This window comes from Salvelinus alpinus, chromosome 3 (assembly GCF_045679555.1).
Source record: "Salvelinus alpinus chromosome 3, SLU_Salpinus.1, whole genome shotgun sequence".
Lineage (NCBI taxonomy): Eukaryota > Metazoa > Chordata > Actinopteri > Salmoniformes > Salmonidae > Salvelinus > Salvelinus alpinus.
This window is the reverse complement of record NC_092088.1, coordinates 59786676-59803598: the sequence shown is the minus strand read 5'-3', so window position 1 is coordinate 59803598 and position 16923 is coordinate 59786676. Positions and strand designations below refer to the sequence as shown.

The 16923-nt window shown below is 45.3% G+C and overlaps 1 protein-coding gene across 1 annotated transcript in view; it reads left to right on the top strand.

Moving 5' to 3' along the window:
- LOC139571035 (1-phosphatidylinositol 4,5-bisphosphate phosphodiesterase epsilon-1-like) overlaps nucleotides 1-16923 on the top strand; it is a 41162-nt gene that overhangs the window by 15810 nt on the left and 8429 nt on the right. Inside the window, exons 5-25 of the mRNA XM_071393516.1 lie at nucleotides 3617-3762; nucleotides 3850-4105; nucleotides 5392-5612; nucleotides 5950-6676; nucleotides 6867-7049; nucleotides 7185-7432; nucleotides 9652-9774; nucleotides 10026-10159; nucleotides 10481-10719; nucleotides 10958-11019; nucleotides 11162-11327; nucleotides 11623-11730; nucleotides 12211-12327; nucleotides 13430-13588; nucleotides 13752-13887; nucleotides 14043-14084; nucleotides 14452-14576; nucleotides 14913-15030; nucleotides 15228-15386; nucleotides 15614-15913; nucleotides 16260-16423. Coding sequence (XP_071249617.1) covers nucleotides 3617-3762; nucleotides 3850-4105; nucleotides 5392-5612; nucleotides 5950-6676; nucleotides 6867-7049; nucleotides 7185-7432; nucleotides 9652-9774; nucleotides 10026-10159; nucleotides 10481-10719; nucleotides 10958-11019; nucleotides 11162-11327; nucleotides 11623-11730; nucleotides 12211-12327; nucleotides 13430-13588; nucleotides 13752-13887; nucleotides 14043-14084; nucleotides 14452-14576; nucleotides 14913-15030; nucleotides 15228-15386; nucleotides 15614-15913; nucleotides 16260-16423 — 3933 coding nt within the window. The remainder of the gene's footprint in view (nucleotides 1-3616; nucleotides 3763-3849; nucleotides 4106-5391; nucleotides 5613-5949; nucleotides 6677-6866; nucleotides 7050-7184; nucleotides 7433-9651; nucleotides 9775-10025; nucleotides 10160-10480; nucleotides 10720-10957; nucleotides 11020-11161; nucleotides 11328-11622; nucleotides 11731-12210; nucleotides 12328-13429; nucleotides 13589-13751; nucleotides 13888-14042; nucleotides 14085-14451; nucleotides 14577-14912; nucleotides 15031-15227; nucleotides 15387-15613; nucleotides 15914-16259; nucleotides 16424-16923) is intronic.

Sequence of the window (16923 nt, the reverse complement as noted above, 5' to 3'; positions counted from 1 at the left end):
ATCCCTGCAGGAGGCCTTTTGCCTTTAAGTAGGCCATCATTGTAAATAATAATTTGTTCTTAACTGACTTGGCTAGTTAAATAAAGGTTACATAAATGTAAAAAAAATATATATATCTGTGCTTGGAGTTCAAAACCATTAACCTAAGCTAGCAGTGTAATATATAGCAGAACATGATAAGAAACAACAATCATAAACCGTTCTCAGAATATGAATAAAACCTCCCAGGAAGACTTTCAGGGAACCATAGTAAAATGTTCTCAGAACCTCCCTTCACCTTAAACACTGACGTTCCCAGAACAAACTCAAACTCAATTTTACAGGTCAGGAAACTTATGGCTTCGTTCCCAGAACCAATGGGAAACCAAAAACGTACGTTCCCACAACTTCAAAGGAACCAAATGTGCTAGCTGGGAACTAACCTGCTATGTGTCTCAGCATGGGGCATCGTTGGTCCACCTTCAGAGTAACTGTGCCTGAGACCAGGAGCCTCATTTATAAACCGTGCACACGTACAAAATGTCCCCTAAAATGTGCATGCACAAGTTGTCACGCAAAAGTGGGCATTTGTACAAATTTAACTTGAAGTGAGAACCTCCTCGCAAACTTTAGACCATGCATACAGATGTGCTCACATCTGTTAGTTGTTGAAATATTGTACTGCAAGCTGATAAGTAATATTTGTGCAAATGGAGAATAGGATGAAAAGCTTATTCATAAAAAACTAAAAACAGCAAAACATATTAACAATGCAACCATTATTGAGAAGAGCGAAAATCTGTTTTATTTTTAGAATCTAAAATAATTAGACATGGAAATCTTATAATTAGGGTGCAGTGGTTTAAGGTACTTGGCCCAGTGTTGTCCAGGTTAGGGGAGGGTTTGGCCGGTGGGGCTTTACTTGGCTCATCGTGCTCTAGCGACTCCTTGTGGTGGGTCGGGTGCCTGCAGGCTGACCTCGGATTTCAGTTGAATGGTATTTCCTCCGACACATTGGTGCAGCTGGCTTCTGGGTTAAGCGGGCGAGTGTTAAGAAGCGTGGTTTGGCGGGTCGTGTTTCGGGGGATGCATGACATGACTCCCGAGCCCGTTGGGGAGTTGCAGCGATGAGACAAGATTCAAATTGGGGAGAAAAAAGGGGTATAAAATAAAACGTATAATTAGACACAAGAATCTTTTCCTACTTATTTTATTTTCATAATCATTGCAGAACACACTCACCGGCCAGTAGGTAGACCCATCTAGTACTGGGTCGGACCGCGCTTTGCCTCCAGAACAGCCTGAATTCTTCAGGGCATGGATTCGACAAGTCTGAAATATTCCACAGGGATGTTGGTCCATGCTGACGCGATGGCATCACGCAGTTTCTGCAAATTGGACGGTGGTACATCCCTACCAGTCTGTACCGTTTACAGCAGGCATGATGGGTCCATGGACTCATGCTGCTTACGTCAAATCCTGACTCTGCCATCAGCATCACTCAACAGGATCCGGGATTTGTCGGACCAGGCAATGTTTTTCCACTCCTTAATTGTCCAGTGTTGGTGATAGCGTGCCCACTGGAGCCGCATCTTCTTGTTTTTAGCTGACAGGAGTGGAACTTGGTGTGGTCATCTGCTGCAATAGCCCATCCGTGACAATGATCGACACTACTTGGACCTAATAGCCTAGTATATAGATAGTCTATATGTATTTCAAGTTTTGCAATATCATAGGCAGTGCTGTTTATAATACCGGTATACAGTTGAAATTAGTAACTGATATTTTACATTGAAGTAGGCTTATGTACAGTTGAAGTCAGAAGTTTACATACACCTTAGCCAAATACGTTTAAACTCAGTTTTTCACAATTCCTGACATTTAATCCTAGTAAAAATTCCCTGTCTTAGGTCAGTTAGGATCACCACCTTATTTTAAGAATGTGAAATGTCAGAATAATAGTAGAGAGAATGATTTATTTCAGCTTTTATTTCTTTCATCACATTCCCAGTGGGTCAGAAGTTTACATGCACTCAATTAGTATTTGGTAGCATTGCCTAAAAATTGTTTAACTTGGGTCAAACATTTCGGGTAGCCTTCCACAAGCTTCCCACAATAAGTTGGGTGAATTTTGGCCCATTCCTCCTGACAGAGCTGGTGTAACTGAGTCAGGTTTGTAGGCCTCCGTGCTCACACATGCTTTTTCAGTTCTGCCCACACATTTTCTATTGGATTGAGGTCAGGGCTTTGTGATGGCCACTCCAATACCTAGACTTTGTTGTCCTTAAGCCATTTTGCCACAATGCTTGGGGTCATTGTCCATTTGGAAGACCCATTTGCGACCAAGCTTTAACTTCCTGACTGATGTCTTGAGATGTTGCTTCAATATATCCACATCATTTCCCTGCCTCATGATGCCATCTATTTTGTGAAATGCACCAGTCCCTCCTGCAACAAAGCACCCCCACAACATGATGCTGCCACCCCCGTGCTTCACGGTTGGGATGGTGGTCTTCGGCTTGCAAGCCTCCCCCTTTTTCCTCCAAACATAACGATGGTCATTATGGCCAAACAGTTCTATTTTTGGACATTCCTCCAAAAAGTACGATCTTTGTCCCCATCTGCAGTTGCAAACCGTAGTCTGTCTTTTTATGGTGGTTTTGGAGCAGTGGCTTCTTCCTTGCTGTATGGCCTTTCAGGTTATGTCGATATAGGACTCACTTTACTGTGGATATAGATACTTTTGTACCTGTTTCCTCCAGCATCTTCACAAGGTCCTTTACTGTTGTTCTGGGATTGATTTGCACTTTTCGCACCAAAGTACGTTCATCTCTAGTAGACAGAACGCGTCTCCTTCCTGAGCGGTATGACGGTTGCATGGTCCCATGGTGTTTATACTTGCATACTATTGTTTGTACAGTTGAACGTGGTACCTTCAGGCGTTTGGAAATTGCTCCCAAGGATGAACCAGACTTGTGGAGGTCTACAATTTTTTTTCTTAGGTCTTGGCTGATTTATTTTGATTTTCCCATGATGTCAAGCAAAGAGGCACTGCGTTTGAAGGTAGGCCTTGAAATACATCCACAGGTACACCTCCAATTGACTCAAATGATGTCAATTAGCCTATCAGAAGCTTCTAAAGCCATGACATCATTTTCTGGAATTTTCCAAGCTGTTTAAAGGCACAGTCAATTTAATGTATGTAAACTTATGACCCACTGGAATTGTGATACAGTGAATTATAAATTAAATAATCTGTCTGTAAACAATTGTTGTAAAATTTACTTGTGTCATGCACAAAGTAGATGTCCTAACCGACTTGCCAAAACTATAGTTTGTTAACAAGAAATTTGTGGAGTGGTTGAAAAACAACTTTTAATGACTCCAATCTAAGTGTATGTAAACTTCCGACTTCAACTGTATGTATAGTATGTGCACAGACTTTTCAGAAATGGCGCATACAGAAATTGAGTGTGAAATTTATGCGACGGTTTTAAATGAGGCCCCTGAAGACTTGTGTTGGCTTCCAGAGCTAATGCCTTGGCTTTAGCTCAATAGGCTAACACAGTCCTGTTACACAAAGGTAACCCAGGATTCACACCCAGTTTGTTACACTTACAGTTACTGTATTTTCCAGGTGAGCTCCTGGGTGACGTGGATGATTATGACAGCCGGTTCTATGGAGGAGAAGAGAGAGGTGTTCTCATGTCTGGTCCATGTGGCCAGGTGCTGTTGGAACATGGGAAACTATAACACCGTCATGGAGTTCCTGGCTGGACTCAGGTAGAAACAAGGATAGAACCAATTATTCAAGGGAACACTCTACATCTCTCTATTCACACTCAGCATCTCCCCCATCCTACCCTTCAGGTCTCGCAAGGTGCTTAAGATGTGGCAGTTCATGGACCAGTCGAACATCGAGACCATGCGTGCTCTGAAGGATGCCATGGCGCACCACGAGACATCTGCAGAGTACAGGAAGGTGGTCTCGCGTGCCCTCCACATCCCGGGCTGCAGGGTAGTGCCCTTCTGTGGGGTCTTTCTGAGAGAGCTAGGGGAGGCCCTGGATGGAGCAGCTAGCCTGATCAGCCTCAGACCACGCCTCAGCTCACAGGACTCTGTGGAGGTGAGGAATGATAATTTTTTTGCCTGGTCCCAGATCTGTTTGGGGGTTGTGACAATGGCCATAGGAGTTGTCAAGACAGTAAAAACATATCTAGGATCAAGTTAGAGCATTGACATCACTGTACCTGTTTTCACCTGTTGTTTCCCATACTTCCTTCTGTGATATTCCTTACACGACATTTAAATAACAAGTTTAACGTTTCAAATTGTATTGTCACGTGCCCAAGTATAGTGAAATGCCTTTCTTGCAAACTCTTCCCCAACAATGCAGTAATCAATATTTTTAGTACTATCAAAAAAAGTTAAGTAAAACAAAAACACAAGAAATAGAAGTAAGAAGAGCATGAGAAAGTAAGAAGCTATATACAGGGTCAGTGGCAATACCATATTTACAATGTGCAGGGATACTGGAGTGGTATAGGGGTAGATATGTGTAGGGGTAAGGTGACTAGGCATCAGGATATATTATAGACAGAGTAGCAGCAGCGTGTGTGATGGTTGTATGTGAGTGTGTGCGCTTGTCTGTGGAGTCAGTATGAACGTGTGTGCGTGTTATGTGTGTGTGAGCAAATTAAATGTGTGTGTGTGTGCGTGTGCGTGTATGTGTGAGTGAGTGTGTAGAGTGTGGATAGAGTGAGTGTGCGATTGTGCATAGTCAGTGGGAAAATAAAAACAAAATGGAAGGCTCAATACAGCTAGTCTGTGTAGCCATTTTGTTAGCTATTTAGCAGTGTTATGGCTTGGGAATAGAAGCTGTTCAGGAGACTGTTGGTGTCAAACTTGTTGCTCCGGTACTGCTTGCCGTGCGGAAGCAGAGAGAACAGTCTATGGCTTTGGTGGCTGGAGTCTTTAACAATTTCCTTTCAAACCGCCTGATATAGAGGTCCAGGGAGCTGGGCCCCAGAGATATACTGGGCTGTCCACACCACTCGCTGTAGCGCCATGTAATCAAGGACTGTGCAGTTTCCATACCAAGCAGTGATGCAGCCAGTCAAGATACTCTCGATGGTGCAGCTGTAGAACTTTTTGAGCATTTGAGGGCCCATGCCAAATCCTTTCAACCTCCTGAGGGGGAAGAAGCGCTGTCATGCCTTCTTCACAACTGTTTGCGTGTGTGGACCAATTAAGGCCTTAGTGAGTTCTATCCAAATATCAAGTGCATTAGACCTTTTCTTATCAAAGTCCATCCCTTTAGGCCAAAAGTGAATCTCCACACAACCCGACTCATCATGAATATACTTTAGTAACTGTTCCCATCTTAAACGCCACCATGTCTTCTTTCCATAGTTTCTCTCTGACTACAACGGACAGGACAACTTCCTGCAACGGGCGGGGCCAGATGGGCTCAACCAACCAGAGAAGGAAGGAACCGTCAATAACATCCTACAGACCATCCGTAGCTGCAACCGCAGTATGGAGTCTGAGGATGGGGAGGAGTCCGGAGGGGCTGGTGATGGGAGCATCCCTGGTTCACGTAAAAACTCCTTTATGGACGGCTACCGCAACCAGTAAGTGTTCACAATGGAAGCACCTAACTTTTTAGTGGATTGTGCTGGATTTTGGCTTTGATTGTGCTAGAGAGTGTCAATAAAATTTGGAAACACTGGTACCACAACACCATACGATATGTTGATCTGCTATCTGATACAAGCTAGGTGAAGTTGGCTCCTCATTTCAATATTTAATTGTGTTAAATATAATTGTCAATGCATTATCATTTGTTTTGCATTTAGCTTCTTTAGAAATATTTGTGTTGGTGTCTAATTGTATATAATCTGCATTCATTTGAATGTTTTTGGGGGTAATTTTCCTCTCCTGAAAACCCTCTTCTCCGTAATTGGTCAGGTTCACCGTGGGCGATCTCTCCGACTCTGCGAGTGACCCATCTGACCTATCACAGGGCAAAGACCCAGACCTCCAGGGTAGTGGTGAGAGGACTCAGAAGGCCTTTGCCCATGGTACGGAGCTCATCCCCTGGTACATCCTTACCCTCCACCCCCACGTGCAGCACTTCCTCCAGCAGGGCGCTACTGTGATCCATTACGATCAGGACTCCCACCTCACTGCCCGCTGCCTGCTCAGACTCCAACCTGACAATTGTGTCCTCACCTGGGTCAAGCTCCACAGTGGCGGTGGGGGCCTTACTGGTTCTAGCCCTGTCCCTGACTCATCCAAACTTCGGAGCCCCACCGGGTCAGGGGCTGGTGGTCAGACCCTCCCACACTGCAGGCCTCAGTACTGCGGGCAGTCCATACTGAAAGGCCTGGCGGATGGATTCCTGGATCTCTCCGTGGCTAAAGCTGTCTTCATGGGCCATCCAGGGGCTGACATTCAGGCGGTATGCCTGCAGAACAAGCTCTCATGTGGGTTGAGCCTGGAGGAGTGTGGGGTGACTCTGCTCTATGGGCTCCATACAACAGACAACAGGTTATTACACTTTGTGGCCCCCAGAAACACAGCTAGGATGGTGTATTCTGGGCTGCAGGCCCTCTTAGCTGCTCACAGGAGGTTGAGGAGGTTCCCTGATCAAAGGCTGCAGTGGCTCCGTAGGAAGTACATCAACCTCTATCAGGTGAGGGACTGTGATGTAGTGATGGAGTCAAGTTACTAAACCTCAGGTCAGAGTTAAGTCCCAATTCCATAGTGTTCCAGTCTGAGTCAGAGTCACTACAGGTGACACTAATGGTGTCACCAGTCATGAAAATCGTGACACGAGTGAGTCCTGGACTCGAGCACTTCAACAGTGTTCCTCTGTCTTCTAGGAGGATGGCAGGTACGAGGGTCCGACACTAGCCCAGGCCATCGAGCTGTTTGGAGGCAGGAGATGGAGTGTGGGTGCTGGTAGCATGGAGAAGTCTGGAGCTCAGAAGAGCAGCCATCTCACTGTGACCTCCAATCAGAAGACTGGTAGCTCTAATAAAAAGAAAAAGAAGGCTGTGACTAGGGTGAGAAAACAAATTTTCAGTAGAGATTAGAGAACTCCTGCACAAATTCCTGGTGCTGGGTTGGAAGAGCATGTTGAGTCAGTTTCAATAAAAGAACTAAATAGTTTGTGTGTGTGTTTGTGTGTGTGGTGATAGGGGGACAGTGGGGATGCCACAGATGATGAGATGGTTTCACATAAGGTGAAGAGTGGTTGGGATATCTTAGTGCGGAGTGCACCGGACCCAACAGACAACATGGATCAAGACCAAGACCAAGATGACAACAGCTCCTATGGTTTCCCAGGGACTCTCTCCCCCTCCAGCAGTAGATCCATGGTCATTAGCACATCTTCCTCCTCCATCTCCTCCTCATCCTCAGCCTCCAATCAGAAGGCTCAACCGGGGTAATATGCTACAAAGTGGGGTATATTCTTCATTATAAACTGGGTGGTTTGAGCCCTGAATGCTGATTGGCTGACAGCCGTGGTATATACAGTGGGGAGAACAAGTATCTGATACACTGCCGATTTTGCAGGTTTTCCTACTTACAAAGCATGTAGAGGTCTGTAATTTTTATCATAGGTACACTTCAACTGTGAGAGACGGAATTTAAAACAAAAATCCAGAAAATCACATTGTATGATTTTTAAGTAATTAATTCGCATTTTATTGCATGACATAAGTATTTGATACATCAGAAAAGCAGAACTTAATATTTGGTACAGAAACCTTTGTTTGCAATTACAGAGATCATACGTTTCCTGTAGTTCTTGACCAGGTTTGCACACACTGCAGCAGGGATTTTGGCCCACTCCTCCATACAGACCTTCTCCAGATCCTTCAGGTTTCGGGGCTGTCGCTGGGCAATACGGACTTTCAGCTCCCTCCAAAGATTTTCTATTGGGTTCAGGTCTGGAGACTGGCTAGGCCACTCCAGGACCTTGAGATGCTTCTTACGGAGCCACTCCTTAGTTGCCCTGGCTGTGTGTTTCGGGTCGTTGTCATGCTGGAAGACCCAGCCACGACCTATCTTCAATGCTCTTACTGAGGGAAGGAGGTTGTTGGCCAAGATCTCGCGATGCATGGCCCCATCCATCCTCCCCTCAATACGGTGCAGTCATCCTGTCCCCTTTGCAGAAAAGCATCCCCAAAGAATGATGTTTCCACCTCCAAGCTTCACGGTTAGGATGGTGTTCTTGGGGTTGTACTAATCCTTCTTCTTCCTCCAAACACGGCGAGTGGAGTTTAGACCAAAAAGCTCTATTAATGTCTCATCAGACCACATGACCTTCTCCAATTCCTCCTCTGGATCATCCAGATGGTCATTGGCAAACTTCAGACGGGCCTGGACATGCGCTGGCTTGAGCAGGGGGACCTTGCGTGCGCTGCAGGATTTTAATCCATGACGGCGTAGTGTGTTACTAATGGTTTTCTTTGAGACTGTGGTCCCAGCTCTCTTCAAGTCATTAACCAGGTCCTGCCGTGTAGTTCTGGGCTGATCCCTCACCTTCCTCATGATCATTGATGCCCCACGAGGTGAGATCTTGCATGGAGCCCCAGACCGAGGGTGATTGACCGTCATCTTGAACTTCTTCCATTTTCTAATAATTGCGCCAACAGTTGTTGCCTTCTCACCAAGCTGCTTACCTATTGTCCTGTAGCCCATCCCAGCCTTGTGCAGGTCTACAATTTTATCCCTGATGTCCTTACACAGCTCTCTGGTCTTGGCCATTGTGGAGAGGTTGGAGTCTGTTTGATTGAGTGTGTGGACAGGTGTCTTTTATACAGGTAACGAGTTCAAACAGGTGCAGTTAATACAGGTAATGAGTGGAGAACAGGAGGGCTTCTTAAAGAAAAACTAACAGGTCTGTGAGAGCCGGAATTCTTACTGGTTGGTAGGTGATCAAATACTTATGTCATGCAATAAAATGCAAATTAATTACTTAAAAATCATACAATGTGATTTTCTGGATTTTTGTTTTAGATTCCGTCTCTCACAGTTGAAGTGTACCTATGATAAAAATGACAGACCTCTACATGCTTTGTAAGTAGGAAAACCTGCAAAATCGGCAGTGTATCAAATACTTGTTCTCCCCACTGTATGTCATGCAATAAAATGCGAATTAATTACTTAAAAATCATACAATGTGATTTTCTGGATTTTTGTTTTAAATTCCGTCTCTCACAGTTGAAGTGTACCTATGATAAAAATTACAGACCTCTACATGCTTTGTAAGTAGGAAAACCTGCAAAATCGGCAGTGTATCAAATACTTGTTCTCCCCACTGTAGCACGGGTATGACAAAGCATTTATTTTTACTGCTCTAATTACGTTTGTAACCAGTTTATAATAGCAATAAGGCACCTCTGGGGTTTGTGGTATATGGCCAATATACCACGGCTAAGGGCTGTGTCCAGGCACTCCACGTTGCGCCGTGGGTAAGAACAGCCCTTAGGCGTGATATATTGGCCATATATCACACCCCCTCATGCCTTATTGCTTAAGTGTGTGAGTGTGTATATGCTTAATGTTTCATTCATTTGTGTGTGATGATGTTTGTGCTGGAATTCGGTACACATAACATCTCTTTTAATGTGTATTTTCATTGGCTTCTCGCTTCAGTAATAGGCCCAATCAGACACTACCTAGCCGGGGTAAGAGCCAATCAAAGAGCTTCCAGAACCTCATGGTATCAGATGGCACCATGAGCTTTACTGAGTTTATTGAGCTCTTTAAGTCCTTCAGGTAATCTGCTCTAACTCAACATGTATCTATCTATGCTGTAAATTGTGTAATAAATTAACTGTTGATAAAAGGTACATTCCTTATGATTTTCCCAGTGTATTTGCCAGTGTAAAATATAGCCAGTATTTAATCAATGGCAGATTGTGGCTTTCCAGATAGGGCTTTCAGTAGTGTGTTTGATTTGCTCACTAGCATGACCTACAATTGAGTGAATTGGGGCCTACATATTATGTTCCCATGTTGGTGTGTAGTATCCGGAGTCGTAAGGACCTGAAAGATGTGTTTGATGCCCATGCTGTGCCCTGTGGTCAGTCTGCCTCTGAGTCTCCTCTCTACACTCACCTCAGCATCGACGACACAGTCACAGAACTGCAGCCAGACCTGGGTGAGTTACCTGCCCAGTTGTGGTCAATTCCATTTAGTTTCTAAAGGAGTAATGTAGCCTGGTCCCAGATCTGTATGTGTTGTATAGTAATGTTTGGCTTGCTACGGACCACTGGCGTTGGTGAGAAAAGCAACAACAGATCTGGGGTCGGGCTAGAAATAACAGCAGGCTAGAAATAACAGTCTTCAAACTACAAACTCACAGGAAGCTCAGAAAATGTGCAGTGTGAAAAGCCCTTAAAGTGCCCTAACATACTCAGCTACTCATATTTGCTTTGAAGTCAAGTCTATAAATATGTATTTGTATTTTCCCCCATACTAGACCTTCTGACACGTAACAGCCTGGATCTTGGCCTTTCCATCCGGATTAAGCGACACATGTCAGACAATCAGAAGCATATTTCAGACGCCATAGCTGCAGCTAGCATTGTGACAAACAGTACTGGCGTGGAGAGTGTCTCGCTGGGAGCTCTGGGCATGACCATCATGCACCTCAATGACTTCCTGGTCAATTGTCAGGGAGAGAACCACTCGCATGATGAAGTCCTAAGAATCATCCAGGTGTGTGTGTGTGTGTGTGTGTGTGTGTGTGTGTGTGTGTGTGTGTGTGTGTGTGTGTGTGTGTGTGTGTGTGTGTGTGTGTGTGTGTGTGTGTGTGTGTGTGTGTGTGTGTGTGTGTGTGTGTGTGTGTGTGTCATTGTCGGTGTCTATGCATGTGTGTGTGTATACTTTCTACTTTGTCTTTTGTCAGACAATCTTCCACTGAATTAGTGTAAGAGACATGTGTTGTGTATTCCAGAAATTTGAACCGTCTGACAGTTTGCGTCAGATTGGCTGGATGTCCTTTGAGGGATTTGCACGGTCAGTATTTTTAGTATGCGTTTGTGATCCATGCGGGAATTGAACCCATGACCATGACATTACTAGCACCATGCTCTTACAAACTGAGCCAAAAAGAACCACAATTCAGAAATAACCTAGGTTTGCTTTCCCCTGCTATAAGGTATCTGATGGACAAGGACAACTCTGCTTCCAAACTGGAGGAGTCTCAGCTGAATGTGTTAGAGCTCCAGTACCCTCTGTCTTACTACTACATCGCTACATCACACAACACCTACCTGACTGCCCACCAACTCAAGGGAGAGTCATCTGTGGAGCTGTACAGCCAGGTGAGAATCAGAACACTCGGTATTACCATGATGGGGATAATACTCCATGTAATGTTATTTACTCAAACCGATTGAGTTTACAGCAATACAGCTGTTAAGCTGATAAACTGTAAGTGAAAAGCCTCTTTCCTGTAGCAAATTTGGAGGGAAGCCCTACCAGGGCTTGAGCCTGAGTCCTTGCGTCTTATCCAATTACATCAAGAGATCCAAACCTTCTTGATCCAAGCAATAGAGGTCTCTAGGTGTGATGCTAAGGTCGCTACATTATTGTTTGTTTGGTTTCTTGTTGTCTCAGGTGCTCCTGCAGGGATGCAGGAGTGTTGAACTGGACTGTTGGGATGGAGACGATGGCATGCCAATCATCTATCATGGACACACCCTCACTACCCGCATACCCTTCAAGGTGTGTTGAGTTGAATTGAGCTGAGTTGAATTGGGTTGGGTAAGTTGAGTTGATCTGGGTTGAATTCAGTTGGGTTGAATTGAACAGAGTTGAGTTGGTTTGAGCAGGTTTGAGCTGAGTTGAACTCAAAAAGATAAGATCACTTTATTGGGCAATTGCACACAAGGTCCAACTGAAATTTGACTTTCGCTTATAACCCAACCCCTCCGAAAGACACACACATACATAGACCCGTTTTGGAGAGGTGCAGGGTGCCGCACTGGGCACCTGGGAGGCTGTTGTTGTGGGGGGTTAAGTGCCTTGCTCAAGGGCACAACAGCATCTAGGATTTGATAGCAGCAACATTTTGGGTTGCCAGCTCACTTCCCGCCAGATTTTTCCTGTCATTCAAACTGGCAACCCACCAGTTGTTGGCTCGCCTCTCTAACCGCCAGGCTACCTGACGCACATGTAATCCAGTTCCTCCTCCCATTCCTGCAGGATGTGGTGGAAGCAGTGAACCGATCAGCCTTCGTGACCTCTGACCTGCCTGTAATGCTGTCCATAGAGAATCACTGCTCCCTGCCGCAGCAACGCAAGATGGCCAACATCTTCAAGGTGAGTAGGCCTACTTACTATTCTGTCCAGTTCATTGTTGAAATGTTGAGATGTTAAATGGGCTCTCATGCTTGTTGGTGTTTTACTCAAGAAAGTGGATATTCAGGCGGTAGATTAAAAAAAATGAAGGTTAGGGTTAGAGGGGGTGAGGTTAGGGTTAGAGGGGCTGAGGTTAGGGTTAGAGGGGGTGGGGTTAGGGTTAGAGGGGCTGAGGTTAGGGTTAGAGGGGGTGGGGTTAGGGTTAGGGTTAAGGTTAGAGGGGGTGAGGTTAGGGTTAGAGGGGCTGAGGTTAGGGTTAGAGGGGGTGGGGTTAGGGTTAGGGTTAGAGGGGGTGAGGTTAGGGTTAGAGGGGGTGAGGGTTAGAGGGGGTGGGGTTAGGGTTAGAGGGGGTGAGGTTAGGGTTAGAGGGAGTGGGGTTAGGGTTAGGGTTAGAGGGGGGGTGAGGTTAGGGTTAGATGGGGTGAGGTTAGGGTTAGAGGGGGTGAGGTTAGGGTTAGAGGGGGTGAGGTTAGGGTTAGAGGGGGTGGGGTTAGGGTTAGAGGGGGTGAGGTTAGGGTTAGAGGGGGTGAGGTTAGGGTTAGAGGGGGTGAGGGTTGGAGAGGGTAAGGTTAGGGTTAGAGGGGGTAAGGTTAGGGTTAGAGGGGGTGAGGTTAGGGTTAGAGGGGGTGAGGTTAGGGTTAGAGGGGGTGAGGTTAGGGTTAGAGGGGGTGAGGTTAGGGTTAGAGGGGGTAAGGTTAGAGGGGGTAAGGTTAGGGTTAGAGGGGGTGAGGGTTGGAGGGGGCAAGGTTAGGGTTAGAGGGGGTAAGGTTAGGGTTAGAGGGGGTAAGGTTAGGGTTAGAGGGGGTGAGGTTAGGGTTAGAGGGGGTGAGGTTAGGGTTAGAGGGGGTGAGGTTAAGGTTAGAGGGGGTGAGGTTAGTGTTAGAGGGGGTGAGGTTAGGGTTAGAGTGGGTAAGGTTAGGGTTAGAGGGGGTGGGGTTAGGTATAGAGTTAGTGAACAGGAACATATACATTGCCTTTAATAAGTCAATCATAATTGATCCGTCTTCCCTTCCATAAACAGATTAATACTCTGATGGTGTGTTTGTGTGTTGTCCTTCAACAGACTGTGTTTGGGGATAAGCTGGTGACAAAGTTCCTGTTTGAGAGTGATTTCTCGGATGACCCGCTGTTGCCATCACCATGGCAACTGAGGGGGAAAATCCTCCTCAAGAACAAGAAGCTGAAAGCTCACCAGACGCCGGTGGACATCCTCAAACAGAAAGCAAGGCCACTGATAATGAACACACTAAACAAAAGTTCTTAACAGTTACTGATCCAGTCCTTTATCTATATAATGTGCTGTACTGTATGTACCTAAAATGATGGTACACTGATACGTAATTAGAATGAACTAAGATTGTCCTAAATAAATCTTCCTGATACAGGCTCACCAGTTGGCACAGATGCATGCTCAGGCCAGTAGTGTGATGCCTCCTCCCTTCCCAACCATCAACAATGAGGAAGAAGATGAAGAAGAGTATGAGGATGAATACGACTATGAGTACGAATCACTATCTGATGGTATGATCACACCATCAATAGCATCCCAGTGTCTGCCAGTTTATAGTCAAGCCATTTGGGTCGTAACACCCTCATAATACCCTCAGACAGCATACTTTTAATTATCCCAATTCTTCTACTCATCCTGTGACCCCCTACTCACTCTTCCTCTGCAGCTGACGTCCCCACATTATCTCCTGCTTCTTATGTCCCAGAAGGTAATACAAGTAATCAAATGAATCACTTAAGATTAGCTAAACCCACCGCATGCTTGTTGTCCTGTTGCTGAATAGATTTGTGCAGTGCTCTGGTACACTGGTTGTGACTGTGTCCATTGCACAAGGGGGTTGTGATATTCAAAAGATTCTTATCTACTAAATAAGTATCCACTGACACTCAATTTGATTACCAAGTGGGTCAAAGACAAGAGATTGCTTGAAAGCCAATAGTTTTTGGCCAAACGTTTGAATGTTACATAGTTCTTTGTCACCGAAAACATCAAATTAGATTATACTGAATGAGTGCGTGTTTTTGTTTAGACTGCAATAATAATGTATTTGGCTGGGAATGTCTACGTTGATACAGATAATATCTTGGAGGATAGACCGGAGGGAAAGTCTTCATCAGGGGAGAAGTTACAGACCGAACACAGTGACGAAGTCCCCAAGAAGATGAAGAAATGTGAGAGTGCAACTCACAACAAAGGAAAGGTGAGTTTGTCCTCTATCGCCATTCGTCACATTAGGTTGGATCCAATAAATCCAGAAACAAAAAAGCTAATTAACCAGTTTGTACCTTAATGTTTGATTCGTCACAGCATGAAACATGGGGTTAAACATTTAAAAACACACATTTGACATGGATGGATATTATTGGTATTTTTCTGAAATAGTTGTCTCTTTTGTATTTTTATACACACACAACACACACAACACACACAACACACACACACACACACACACACACACACACACACACACACACACACACACACACACACACACACACACACACACACACACACACACACACACACACACACACAGGTATTTGGCAAGGAGTTGGAGGAAGAATTCAAGCTGCCTCAAAGCAAGAAGGAAGGACGCCAGATAGCCCAGGAGCTCTCAGATCTGGTGATCTACTGTCAAGCTGTCAAATTCCCAGGTAGTTCCTTACATTACATCCTCTTCTGTAAACAAACTATACAATTCTTGTAAATAGGTTTGTTTCCAGTCTTTTGATATAATTGTGTGTATAGGCCTATATAATATCTCTGAACCATTTGTCTTACTTGTGAGACCCCTTTGCAAAGGTATTCACTATTTTCACATTTGGATGACTTCTGTGTGTGTGTGTCCCAGGTCTATCCACCCCTACTCCATCTGAGACTCCCAGGGAGAGAAAAGAGAGAAAAGATGTTATTTCTTCTAGAGGAAAGGGCAGGAGGTCCATCTTCGGGAATCCCCCAGGGAAAGGTTTTCCAGGGGACCCATCGACAGTGATGCGCACCCCAGGGCGAGGTAGGCTACTCTTCTCTGCCCCATGACTATCTATCTGTGACCCAGATGGGCCCAATACTCACAGTTCTAACTCAAGGCTAAGGGTCTGCTACTATTTCCTAGACAGGCTAGACATCTTTTGGATATACTTGAAAGTTAAACCCTTTGCGGTCAGTGTGTCTCACACACACACACAAACGCATACCTCTAATACACGTCTCTCCTAACCCTTTCCCCTAAACCTGAAGGAGCAGCATCAGAGGGCCCCCGTCCCAACTGGGAAGAATCACCCACCTCCCCTCCCTACACCTGTAATGCCTCCCTCAGCTCCCTCATCCGCACCCCAAAATGCTATCACGTCTCCTCAGTCAATGAGAACGCTGCCAAGCGCCTGTGTCGCCGCTACTCCCGGAAGCTGATCCAACACACCAGCGCCCAGCTCCTGCGGACCTACCCGGCAGCCACACGTATCGACTCCACCAACCCCAGTCCCCTACTCTTCTGGCTGCATGGAATACAGCTGGTCGCTCTCAACTACCAGACCGATGGTGAGCTAGACGCTAGGAGTCGTCAACTAAATCAAGTTTGCTTTATTATGCCTAAAGTGGGAAATTCATTTGGCTAGCTTCATTCAAGCAAACCATGTTAGACTTACTGACAAAATGAGTTGGCGCTGTCTGCATTCAGTTGAAAGTACAAAGGGACAAGGGGTTTGGCAAATTCACTATTTCAGAAGTTGAATCAGGGAAGCCAATTGAATGGAGCACAAGTCGACAACATTCTTCTTGAAAATGACATTGTCTGTCTGAAATTCTAGTTGTTGGAGCACAAACCTCTTTTTGAGTCTTTCTGAAAGTGCCCATATTTCTCTCTCTCTCTCTCCTTCCCTGACAGACCTGCCCCTGCAGCTGAACGCGGCAATGTTTGAGCCTAACGGGGGTTGTGGGTATGTACTGAAGCCCCCGGTCCTGTGGGATGCCAGCTGCCCACTCTACAGACACTTCTGCCCCCTTGACAGAGACCCAGAGGGCATGAGCCCCGCCTTGTTCTCTCTCACTGTGAGTATATAGCAGTAATAGTTGGATGTATACAGTGCATTCAGAAAGTGTTCAGACCTCTTGACTTTTTACACATTTTGTTTACGTTACAGCCTTATTCTAAAATGGATTGAATAGTTTTTCCCCCCCTCATCAATCTACACACAATACCTCATAATGAAAAAGCGAAACAGGTTTTTAGACATTTTTGCAAATGTATTAAAAATAAAAAACAGAAATACCTTATTTACATAAGTATTCAGACCCTTTGCGATGAGACTCGAATTGAGCTCAGGTGGATCCTGTTTCCATTGATCATCCTTGAGATGTTTTTACAACTTGATTGGAGTCCACCTGTGTCAAACTCAATTGATTGGACAGGATTTGGAAAGGTACACACTTGTCTCTATAAGGTTCACAGAGCAAAAACCAAGCCATGAGGTCAAAGGAATTGTCCGTAGAGCTCCGAGACAGGATTGTGTCGAGGCACAGATCTGGGGAAGGGTACCAAAACATTTCTG